Below are 12,080 nucleotides of genomic sequence, written 5' to 3'. Positions count from 1 at the left end.
CTCGGTGACAGAGGCGTGACCGCCAGCAGTGCTGATGATACTACCCGCCTCAAGACGACCATCTACAGGGTAATTACACCAAGAAGGGCTCCGTGTGACGATCTTGAAGGAAGCAGCACGCTGATGGATTATGATTACCTTAGGGCGTTGAGACCGTCCTTGTTCCCCAGCCCTCCGAAAACGATGCCAATGATCCTCTGGTAGGGTTTCCTTGTGACAAAGGAGGTCCTGGATGAAAGCGGGCCTACTGATGCTGACAAGAGATTGTAAAGCTCTGGCCGGTCTGGCAGAAAGAAGCGGCTTTCTGGACCATTTTCCTCAACGCCATCATATTTGCAATTATGCCAGGCCCGATGATGGCACCCGCCACCTATGCCTTGGCCTCGACTCTGGATGTCACTCTCACAAATGTTGCCAGGCTGGGTGGCTACCAGCTCCTCGTGGTAGCCGCTCTAGGGTGAGGAGTCTCCCTCTTTCGCCCACCACAGACAAGGCTGTAAAGTACTCAGTTGAGGATTGATCTCTGCTTTTAGGCCCGTCGTCTCAGTTCTCGCCCAAAAATACGGCAAAAGACCTCAATTTCTATTTGCATCAACAGTCGGGACACTTGGAACCATCATCTGCATAGTGGGATCTCAGCAGTCCCGCTACAATACTCTGCTTGCAGGTCGGATAATTCAGGGACTCGGAGTCACAGCTTGGGAAAGCCTTTCACTTGCTGCCGTGGGCGACATGTTCTATCTCTACGAACGAGGTTGGCGGACTGCCGTGATAGTCTGCTCACTGGCTTGCATGGCATCGATGGTGTCCATTATCGGCGGCGTCATGACGCAGAATGAGGGCTACCGGAATCTCTTTGTCGCTGCGCTGCCCTTCAATGCTGCGGGCCTGCTGGCAACCATCCTGCTTGTGCCTGAAACGCAGTTCATCCGGGTAACAAGCTCGCGAGCAGTCGAGCCCAACTCGCAAAGCTATGGTGACAATAACAAAAAAGGTACCGCGGAGCACGTCAGCGATGTACGTGCAACCGAAGGGACGCAAGCTCCGCGAAAGACGTATGTCCAGAGGCTGTCACTCTGGTCTGGGGTCAACTATACGCAAAAGGGCGTTCTTCACCTGCTCGCTGAGATTTTCATCCACCTCGCCAACCCGGCCGTAATCTGGATCCTCATGGTTAGCGCAGTTTTGGTCTCTCTGTTTGTCGTCTCGGCCTACATTTTGGCACAGGTCTGGTCAGTTCCACCATACAATCTTGATATCGCGCAGAACGGCTATTTCTGGACGGGTCCGCTCCTTGGCGGACTATTGGCGGTTCTCATCGGCCCTCTTTGCGACTGGTCTGCCAGATGGCTAGCGAGACTGAATAGAGGCATCTTCGAGGCTGAATTCCGCATTCCAGTCAATGTTCTTGGGGCCTTGTTCTGCTCTCTGGGGTGGTTTCTATTCATGTGGGTTGTTGACAATCCGCAGCCACACGGCTACTACCTGGGATCCTTTTGTTATGGATGTATTTGCTTTGGGATTTCCGTCCCGTCGACATCAGCTGGATTGTACATTCTGTGAGTCCTGTCCATCATCCATAATGTCTCTCGTATAATACCTATTACTCATAATGTCGAACTACGATAAATCCAGTGATTCATTCCCAGGACAAGCGACAGAAGTTTTCGTGCTGCAAATGATGCTCAAAAACTTTCTCTTCTACGGATTTTCCAACTTCATCAACACCTGGGCGACCGAGGCGGGCGCAGGGGAAGTCTTCCGAGTGTTTGGCATCGTTTCCATTTCGCTACTTGCGCTTTGCATTCCGATGTGTAAGTTTGTCGCGCCCCTTTTGACTTCACCATTACCAATTCTCAACGTTTTCTAACCCCCTTTTTTTTTTTTTTTAGATGTATTGGGCAAATTAAACCGCAAAATAATGTACAGGTTATACACCCAAAACAGGATTACTTAACCACGAAGCTAGTCATTTGAGATTTCCTGGTAGTCACACGACTCATCACCATGTTTGTAGCCGAGGGCTCGAGAGCCACAGGTTCTGCGGAATACACGAGATAAGACATATGGGTCCTAGACTCACCGACTAACAACGGGCACCAGGGGTAACAAGAGAACGAGAGGGGCTGGAGAGAACATACACTTCACCGATCATTGTCGTACAAAATTCAAGTACAGTAGACCCCTGAAGAGATTTTGTGTTCTCCTGGATCATAAAAAGGTCTCATATAGCGTAAATGGCCACGGTTGTGGTGTTGAAATTCTTGGTTTGCAAATGAGTCTCGTGTGTTGCTCCCCACAGGATTAGTGACTTGGTCGCTGAGAACCAGTGATTAGTTGGAAACCGGGGTGATTATGCCGTGGGTGTGGGCGTGCGAGCCATTCTTTGAAACATCATTGACAGACTGACAAGTGGACAGGTCATCTGTGTGGGGTCCAAAGGGCATACTCGACCAGGCTTGCTCACATGCGTGGCACCCGCTGTCTGGTCAGGTGCTGTTGGCCAGCGGCGGGTGCTGCAGCGGCTTTTGAAAATAAAAAAAATACGAGGTATGGACATGTAGGGACCATTGAGGTACTTGGTCCGTATAGCATTCATCCGGCTTGAATGATGTACCTCCGTGCGCAGGGAATACAACCATAGTACCTACAAAGTCAATCAAGACTATGTTGCTGCCCAAACCTCCCATCAAAAAAGACGAAAAAGAACAAATAGACGAGACACGGGAGGCAGAGCCCGTCGGGTAAAGTCTTCTGATAACATCTAGTGGTCATCCTCGTATTTCTGTTTCAATCATCATCCTGTTTTTTCTTGGTCAGGAACCAAGACAACTCAATTTCGACACGAGACAGCAATCTCAATTCCAAGGGAGAGACCCGGAGACCAGAGCGATAAGGACGACACCATGCAACATAAAGAAGGCCTACCTGTCGAGATCCAATGCCGCACATGCAGTCCTTCCAAGCTCGACGAGCCTACCAAATGCCGACAAGGACGTGCCTCGCGCATCCGGAAGCGTGCATTGCGGTATTGCGTACCTCGCTCTATTCGCATGACCAACGGACTTCATGACAAGAACGCCCTCCTCCTTTCACTTAAACAACACGGGAGACATCTCATCGAGAAAATGACATTCCAAGTGCGGCCCCTCAGGTCGCAGAACTCAGACGAGGCGCTGGACGCTGCTGTCCCTATCCTGTCGACTGCCGCACAGGAGCTTCTCAGCGGCAGCCTGACAGGGCCGGCCCTGCGGCAGATTGAGATCGAGTGCGACTTTGACCTCAAGACGGATGGCACGGCGCCTTTTGAGCAAGAAGTCGAACGGCTGTTCCTGCAGGCCAAGGACGAGGAGGGTCTCCTTCAGCTGGAGGCCGACGATCCCAGAAGACGACTTCTGGCAGACTCGTGGTCGGCGCTGGCGCTGAACACGGCTGTCAGGGACTTGTCGGTCAACCGATTTGTGCCTGTGTGGACGTCCGCCTTCCATTGCACTGCCTTCCGTCATCTCCTCAGCCGGCTGAACAGCCTGCACATCAACATCTTCGGCACAAAGAACGGCAACCGGCGTATTAACACGGTCTCGACCTACCGCGACTCGCTCCAGTCCATTCTGAAGGTCCTCTTCCTGCACAGCAGCTCGCTGCGGAGCCTGTCGCTCCATGCCTCGCAGCATGCACCCCTCGGCTCCCGCGGCCACTACCACATCCCCCTCTCCCTGAAAGCCACGCAGCTGCCGCACCTCGAGCACCTCTCCATTCGGAACTGCTTCATCGGCTTCGAGCTGGCGCACTTCATCAACGGCCACGCCAAGACCCTCAAGTCCCTCGAGCTGCGGAACTGCTACAGCTACCGGAACGCTGGCGACGTCGACGGCGAGGGAGGCATGACCTGGGCGGCCTTCCTCAGCATGATCACGCGGCCAGACATGAAACTGCGGCGCTTTGAGATCTTTGACGACTACATCCCCCTGACGATCGACGACCAGCGTCTCGACAAGTATGACCCCGAGAACGCAGATGAGCCCGAGGACGTCAAGAAAGTGCGTCGGGCCCAGAAGGCCAAGCCCAACACGAGACTGTTCCTGTATGGGTTCCTGCGGGAATATTCCGGGGAGCTCTGGATGAACAAGGAGGCCATCTTGAGCTCTTTTGATGGCGAGGAGGACCAGACGGCATTTGAGGGCCTGATGAAGGTGATGGAGAGGCGAGATGGTGGAGAGCCTGCGGGCGAGGGCGAACACGCTCAATCCCAGCCAGAGAAGTGTTGTGCCATTCCAGGCTCTACCGGAGTCATTGAGCTGCCGGCATAGTGGAGCTGTTCGTCACAAAAGGCGCGCAGGCTTGATCCGGTTGGAGACGTTGCATTGATACCCAAAGAGAGAAACAGAGTGTGTGTGTTCGTGTGTGCGTCTGTGTGTGAAAAGAGCCGGGGGGGGGGGGGGTTTCTTCCTTGATTTTGGTTGAATTTTTTTTATTTTTTTTTTAACTCTTTTATTGATAGACGATGTTGGATCTGTTCATTTCAAGCCCCCCGGCATAGATAGGATATGATATCCGGATATCATAAAAGCGTTCCCAAATTTCCAACGTTGCATGAGCCTCTTGCAAGCTGATCCTGGAGAGAACTGCGCCGAAATGGCATGGCCGTACTATAGTACATGGCTGTCACTCCCTGTGTGTGGGCGCGCTTTACTTACCACAGTAAAGGGGAAGAAACGGCTGGTGGGCTGGTCGGCAACCTGGGCAGCTGATAAGTAGCAGCGCTACGTTGTTCCTTAGGCTTTCCTCAAACCAGGATCATGTCCGTCCACTGTTGCGCGCAAAACTCCACCGAGAAACGACGCATCGGTTCGGTTCCCCAGTTCAGGACGGCCAGCCCCCCTGCACAGAGAGAAAACCAAGTCTCAACTGACGTCGTGAACCGGCTGGTGATCGGCCTGGTGCCTGATGAAGTCGTTGCCGACAAAGCTGTTCCTCGGTGACCCTTCACAGTCGAATCTGTGGGCATCCTAGGTGGGGGATGGTGCGATATCAGTATCCCTAGTGAGGCCAGGCAGGTAGGAAGCTGATATCAGGGCGGTGAGGTGATTAATTACTTGAGAAGCCCTCAGCAGTTCGTTCTATCTTTCGATGCCGGATGCCGGAGCCCCACGAGGGAAACCGGCTGCTCGGTTCCTAATCATGAAGCGATTGCGGGGAACCCCGTCTAAGTACTACTCCGTGCAGAGTAAATTACTACGTAGCAGCCAGAGGTCGATCGCTGGATCAATAGCTATAGATTTAGTGCCATGGCTGCTCGCATATAAATACATAGTATGACGATGTCAAGAGTCCTCGCATGCGCGCAGTGTTCTTTGACCATTCTAGGAGACGGCACCTAGATATCGGACGACAACTGGATAGGGTCTCAAGATGTTGGCATTCAAATTCCTGACCGGCGCACTGGCCGTGGGCAGTAGCGTGTCTGCTCTGACGGGAGTTAATACGACGGGGTACATCGACCAGATGTTTTCCACGTCTATGAGCTTCCTGGATGAGATCTATGACCCAGTTGTCGGCTACCTCTGGTACTTCTACTTCCCACTGGCAGCCGGGAAGCACGAGACGAGGTCAACCGTGTGGTATGCGGCAGGGCTCTTGCGACGAAACCAGGGCAATGATGTAAACGAGGCCGTCAGGATCATCGAAAGTGTCATTGGCGACCAGCAAAAGAACGTCAGTGACCAGTGGTACGTCTCGAGCCAATGAATCCCGTTAACAATGTATTTGCTGTTTCTGTTTGCGAACATGCAATACTGAATCCTGAAATGATTAGGTATGGAGATTATACAAAATACCCTGAGGAGCCCACCGTTGGAACAGCTTGGTATCCCGAAAGTGTGAGTCCAACAACCATGTTTCTTCTTCCCGTGGCGCATGAGTGTACGAAACTGAACAAATACGTCTTTTAGATCTACAATAGCTGGGACCCCAACTGGCGAGGCTTTATAGGCACTACTCTAGTTGTCATCTACGAGGAATACGGCTCTTTGCTCCCGGCATCCACGCGGTCTCTGATCCTAGAATCCATGCGCAACAACACAATCGGCGACAGCTATAGAGTGGGCGGTGTCGATGGTGACAACCTCTATCCCGCCTACAGCAATCCTGCGCTGATGAGAGCAGCTACCAGCGGCTGGACGGGGCGAAAGTTGAACGACAGCAACCTAACCAGCGCCGGCGAGGCATACGCGCAAGAGGTTATTGACCTGTTCGATCTCAACAACACCCTTAGCGAGTTTAATTCGGCCACCTACTGCGGAGTGAGCCTGTTTGCGCTCACTCTGTGGGCCAAGTACCTGCCCGAGTCCAGTGTCATGGGCGCAAACGGCGCCAGGATGATCAAGGATATCTGGACCACCGTCGGAGAACTGTACAACGCCAATCTGCGCAACATCGCTGGACCCTGGGATCGCACCTACGGCTGGGACCAGAATCTCTATGTGGGCATCATGAACGCGTACATTTGGTCTCTCGTCGGCGAGGACAAGGCTCCCGGCATCAACACCATCTCCCACGGCGACACGCCCTACTGGGCCATCACGCATGCTGACGACTTTGAAATTGCCCCGCTCCTGAGCGCTATTCTGCCGTATCACCACACACTGGTGCCCGACGAGGTGCGGCAGAAGCTGCTCACCTTTCCCGGCGAGCACACCTACAAGACCGCCGCGTATGCGCCGCCCTATGACCTGGCCAGGAGGAATATCACGACCTGGCTGAGTGATAATATCACTATCGGCGCCGAGAGTTTTGACCAGACCGTTGTGGGCGGCTTCAGCATCAACCCGTCACAATGGGCGCCATCCGTTGTGCAGTGGCTTCGGGAAGATGGCAGCGTGGGCTGGTTTAGCCTGTACGGCACTGAAGAGGCACTTGATGTCGATGTGCAGCCAGGCAGCTTGGGGTTGACGTATCCGTACGGAAACAACAGCGCCACCTTCACATTCCTGGTGGCATCCAATCCTTATGGAGAGAAGCGAGATATATTGGGTTGGGAGGATGTCATGGGCTTGTCAGTGAATGTGAGCGGTACTGTTGATCTGACACCCGAGATATCCTTCTGCGGTTTGCTCGGGGGTACTTGCGAGGTCATCAACGACTGGGAGTTCTGGAATTTCACCTATGTCATGCCAGAGGGGAGCACAGAGACACCCAGCATCGTGTTGGATATTACTGTGCTGTAATGGAAGGAGAGGACTCATGAAATCTAGCATCTAGGTATATCCATGACCAAAGATGAAGAAAAAAACGTGCCTGCAGGCCGTTGATTTAATTCCCGTTGTTGCGCTCCACGGTGCCCACAACACGCAGCTCGCCCTTTGCTTGTCTGCTCGCCAGCTCTTTCTTGACAAATTTGAGTGGACGGTAAACGGGATCCCACATCTGTTCACGGATCCAGTCCTCCAGGGCCTCATCTTCGCTGGGGATATCCTTTTCCTGCACCACGCCTTCCTTCTCGGCTGCGCGAATGACCTTCTTGGCGACGTTTACACTCACCTTGCGGACCACGTCGACGCCAGGCAGAAGAGGAGCCCTGTCGTCCTTGAGGGCTGGGCTCATGTCTGCCACGCCCTCCACTGCGGCAACAAGCATCTTGTCGGTCAAGAGTTTGGACCGAGAGAGCACACAGCCAAGACCGATGCCTGGGAAGACGACGGAGTTGTTGCATTCGGCCACCTCGATCTCGACTTCCTCCCCACCTTCGCCCCAGGGACCCTTGACGGGCTTAAATGGGGACCCGGTCGCCACCAGGGCACGGCCGTCGGTCCATTTGAGTATGTCAGCAGGAACAGCCTCGTGTAGACGGGTGGGATTAGAGAGGGGCATGACAATGGGTCGATCGACGTGGGAAGCCATGCTCTTCACAATTTCCTCAGTGAAAGAATTCGGCTTGGTGGACGTGCCGATGAGGACGTTGGGATGCACCTCGTTGATCACGCTCAGAAGATCAGTCGACTTGCCGTCCCATTCCTCTTTGGACTTGGCAAAAGATTTCTGTGCCTGGTTGAGTTCTGTCGCCGTGGTGAGTAGGCCGGGTCTATCAAGTAGCCTAACAATTTGAAATCAGTATACGCGCTTCTGTCAGGGAACTATAAACCAATTACCAAATTTGCTTGGACGCATCTTCTTTGCTAATATTCCTCTCCGCAGCAATGGCGTCGCGGACCTGATCAGCGATCCCGCAGCCAGCCGTACCAGCACCAAAGATGATCATGCGCATATCGCTCAGCTTCTGCTTGGTAACATGCAGGCCAGCCATAATGCCTGCGAGTGTAACACATCCAGTGCCCTGGACGTCGTCATTGAAGCAGGCGATCTTGGGCCTATAAGAGTCGAGGAGTCGTCGTGCTGCAGTGCCACGTCAGTATGTAGGTCCCAGGCTTGGGCATAACCAATATATCGTTACGGGACGGGAGTAATAATAGATCTTGACAGACCATTCGTGATTCCAAAGTCTTCGAAGTGGACATAGGCCCCAGGATAGAGCTCTCTGGCGGCCTGAACAAAAGTGTCGACAAACTTGTCATACCGCTCGCCTCGAACGCGCTTCTCGCGGAGACCAAGGTACAAGTCATCCTTGAGCAAGTCTTCGTTGTCTGTACCACAATCAAGAACGACAGGCAATGTGCGATTTGGGTGGATGCCGGCACACAGGGTGGTAAGGACGAGCTTCGCTACAGAGATCAGGACACCACCGCATCCTTGGTCTCCAATGCCCAAGATCTCCTCTCCATCTAAAGAACAGAAGATTTAGTGTTTGAAAGGTAGAAAACAAGCCCAATCAAAAAGTATGCTGTCACAGACCTGTGACCACGATGTAGTCGATATCTTCTGGCCTGCCCCACTGTGCAAGATCATGACGGACCCGATCGACATCGTTGATGTTGAGAAAGCATCCTTCCGGTCGTCTGAAGACACGAGAGTAATTCTGAATGGCCTCGCCTTCGGTGGGCGTGTATATCACACTGAACATCTCGTCGATGTGCTCTTGCAGCAGCTTTCACCACAGTTTGCCGTTAATTACATTACCGCACGCAAGCATGAAAATATCAACACCTCCTTTGACTTGAATATCTCATCACTGAACTCACCTTATAGAACAACACCTCATTCTGCTCTTTCATGGAAGTCATGAACGTGTTCTTGGTGAGGTCATCAGGAAGGGACGAGTACTGTTCATAAGCACGTTTGACTTGTTGGTCGAGGTTCTGGATGCTTTGGGGAAGCAACCCGGTGAGGTTGAAAACACGGCGCTCCTCGGACGTGTGAGCTGATCCCTTGTTGAAAAAGGGATGACTGAGCAAGAGTGTGCCTGTCAAGGCACATTCGAGGTCGCCGCTCGTGCTGAGAGGAAGGTCCCCAAACCTGGAATTTTTCTCCTTTGAAGCCATCGTCCTGGTTCCAGTCACTGGAGCCTTTGTCAGAGCTGATTTTGTTGAGGTGAAGAACGGTACAATGACTCGAGCTTGAGCTGAGAATCGGGAGACGCAGTGTCTGGAGAGTGGCATAAGAGAAGACGTGCAGGAAGTTGAAACAACGTACCACCTGCTTGTTGAGACGAGATAGATGAGGTTCAAACAAGTACTGAGTAAATTTCGGAATGAGGGTAATCACCCCACCCTACCTACTCTCTTTCCCTAAAATGCATGATTGTTGGTCGCGCTTGCAGTTCCAAGGCGTAAATACGGCGCTTAGCTTGGAAATGGCGGCATGCATGAATGACGTAACGGCTAGGCACCTGCAGCACAAGTGGAATATTGAATCGTGGCAGCTGATAGAAAATCAGGGTTTGTTTTGAGAACACAAGATAAAAGCACGTGGGTGATTATACATCCGTCTCACCAAGAGCTGACAGCTTGCGTGTCTCTGCAGCTCGGTGCCCTTACAGTGTGGCTTCATAATATCAAACTTTCACGCCATGACAGTATCAACCACCAGGACGTTTGTCGACTTTCGTCAAGTCGGCCGAATACTCCGAAGGAAATACCTCAAGCTCTGATAGCTGTGGGGCTTAAAAGCACTGCATGTGCAGTACTGGCCCGGCCCGATCTTTTCGCTCAAGTCAGGGTTGCAATGCTATGGGTTTATTGGAAATGTGGTAACATTCCATGTGGGCTTCTGGGCTACTCAACACAATGCAACCATGATTGGGAATCTGCCGATGAGCCGAAAAAAGTATCAAGTAGAGAAGAGAGACCGAAATGGGTGAAAACAAAAGCTAGAAGGGGGGGGATGTGGGGACTTGTTGTCTTTTTATGTTTCACGGTTCATGTCGAATGTGGCTTGGATGAAGTCAAGAGGGAGTGGGGACGGAATTGCTGCATGTTGTAATTAAACACGTGTATTAAATTGATGCGTATTCGCATAATGTGAGCAATATTAAGAGATAACATACATCACTTAAGAAATAATGCGATGTAAAAAGGAAATAGATGATGTCATTGAAAGTTTTGAGAACTTTAAGGTGAAGAAAAGAAAAATGAAAACGAAGAGAGGGGAAAAGAAAAAAACGACACTGCACAGTATTGTACACAAAAGATGCATCAATTCACGATGAATCCTATAGAGATAAGAGTACGCTGCAGATCAAACACAGTAACACACACACACACACACACACACACACACACACATATATATATATATATATATATATATATTGGGCATATGTACATAGTATGTTGTATCTCGTATCAAAGTGTCAAAGATGCCACCCTCCATCCTTACATAAAAAATTCCTCCCCGAGAAGTGAAGCAGATAGGAAAAGGAAAGTCTCTACCATCATTTGTCGTCTACCTCGTAGTGATACGCGTCATGCTCCTCCCCATCTGAATCTTCCCGCCATTCGGCATGAGAATTAGCGAACAGCTTACACGTAGCTGCAAGTGATCTCAGTAGACGAGGCAGAGCTGGCACGCTGCTGATGGAATGTGGGCCGGATACGATCCTGTGGCTGTTGTGGACGCCAATAATCTGACCTGGACCGCGGACCCGCGGGCACCAGCTCAAGGATCCTGTTGGATGTGCCTTCATGATCGTTGGACGAGCTTGTCAGTTGGGAAGCGGCCTCGATACCGGAGTCACTTCGCCCACTGCAAGGAGCTGTTTTATCATCTTCTCACCCCAGCCATGCACGCAGAGTGGGCAGACGAGGTAAAGATCGCAGCGGTTGGGGTCACTCTCTTCGAATGAAGGCGTCCGGGCTCAGTTTATCCCAGACTTCAACCGCTCTCGCATGGTTAAGACGGCTTATAATGATGAGGCTGCGAAGCAGCTCGGTATTACGATGGTTACTGAAAAGAAGATCACTGCCAACTTTCAGTATTATGTTGATACTGCGCGACGCCGACCGGAGAAGGATATTGGCGGAAAACTGTACATAGATTTCCCAGATCGTGAATCGTTGGCAACTGCCAAAATCAGGGTTAGGCTTGAGAACACAAGAGGAAAGCACATAGGTAATAATGCCTCCATCTCACGAAAACCTAATAATTTCAGTATCTCTGCAGCTCAGTACCCTTACAATATAGCTTCATAATATCAAACTTTCACGCTATAATAGTTAGCAACCATCCCTACACAGGAAGTTCGTTGCTTTTTGCTGAATCAGCTGAATACTCCGATAGAAGCATCTTGAGCTCTAATATCTGTAGGTCTTGGAAATACTGCATGTGTAGTACTGGCCTGGCCGATCTTTTCGCTCAAGTCAGGGTCGCAACGCTGTAGGTTTATTGGAAATGTGGTGACATTCCATGTGGGCTTGTGAGCTACTCAAAACAATGCAACCATGATTAGGAAACTGCCGATAAGCCGAAGAACGTACTAAAAAGGCTCAAAGGCTCAAAGGGGTCAAAATGAAAGCCAGAAGTGGAAGGGGGTGGGACTTGTTGTCCTGTCTTCCTCCCTTCGTAAGGTTTCTGAGGATGGGCTGGATGGGATGAACAGGGTGGTGGGGACGCGAACTTGCTGCATGTTGTAACCAAACATTTGCATGAAGTTGACGCGTATCCGCATGATGCAGTGTACGAAGAAATAG

At 51.5% G+C, this 12,080-nt stretch overlaps 4 protein-coding genes across 4 annotated transcripts; 3 read left to right on the top strand and 1 right to left on the bottom strand.

Annotated features, from left to right (window-relative positions):
- Positions 1-149: 149 nt before the first annotated feature.
- On the top strand, positions 150-1,870 carry M406DRAFT_42866 (uncharacterized protein; the record flags this gene model as incomplete). Its single annotated transcript, XM_040924209.1, has 4 exons — positions 150-200; positions 273-457; positions 534-1,559; positions 1,636-1,870. Coding segments are annotated over 4 exons (1,497 nt in total), but the record flags the coding sequence as incomplete, so codon positions are not given.
- Positions 1,871-3,128: 1,258 nt separating this feature from the next.
- On the top strand, positions 3,129-4,310 carry M406DRAFT_330452 (uncharacterized protein; the record flags this gene model as incomplete). Its single annotated transcript, XM_040920521.1, has 1 exon — positions 3,129-4,310. The coding sequence occupies one exon, from the start codon at positions 3,129-3,131 to the stop codon at positions 4,308-4,310; it is 1,182 nt and encodes a 393-aa protein (XP_040775064.1).
- A 1,102-nt stretch (positions 4,311-5,412) lies between these two features.
- M406DRAFT_260292 (uncharacterized protein) lies at positions 5,413-7,226 on the top strand (the record flags this gene model as incomplete). The annotated part of the gene is made up of 3 exons (XM_040917355.1): positions 5,413-5,729; positions 5,816-5,879; positions 5,952-7,226. The coding sequence occupies 3 exons, from the start codon at positions 5,413-5,415 to the stop codon at positions 7,224-7,226; spliced, it is 1,656 nt and encodes a 551-aa protein (XP_040775063.1).
- On the bottom strand, positions 7,192-9,434 carry M406DRAFT_291140 (uncharacterized protein; the record flags this gene model as incomplete). The annotated part of the gene is made up of 5 exons (XM_040918943.1): positions 7,192-8,092; positions 8,148-8,391; positions 8,481-8,777; positions 8,848-9,040; positions 9,135-9,434. 5 exons carry the CDS (start codon positions 9,432-9,434, stop codon positions 7,312-7,314), a joined length of 1,815 nt encoding a protein of 604 aa, XP_040775062.1. The 3' UTR covers positions 7,192-7,311.
- Positions 9,435-12,080: the final 2,646 nt, after the last annotated feature.

This window comes from Cryphonectria parasitica (genome assembly GCF_011745365.1).
Source record: "Cryphonectria parasitica EP155 unplaced genomic scaffold M406scaffold_5, whole genome shotgun sequence".
NCBI lineage: Eukaryota > Fungi > Ascomycota > Sordariomycetes > Diaporthales > Cryphonectriaceae > Cryphonectria > Cryphonectria parasitica.
Note: the sequence above shows the minus strand (reverse complement) of the source record. Positions and strands in the feature narration are given on the sequence as shown.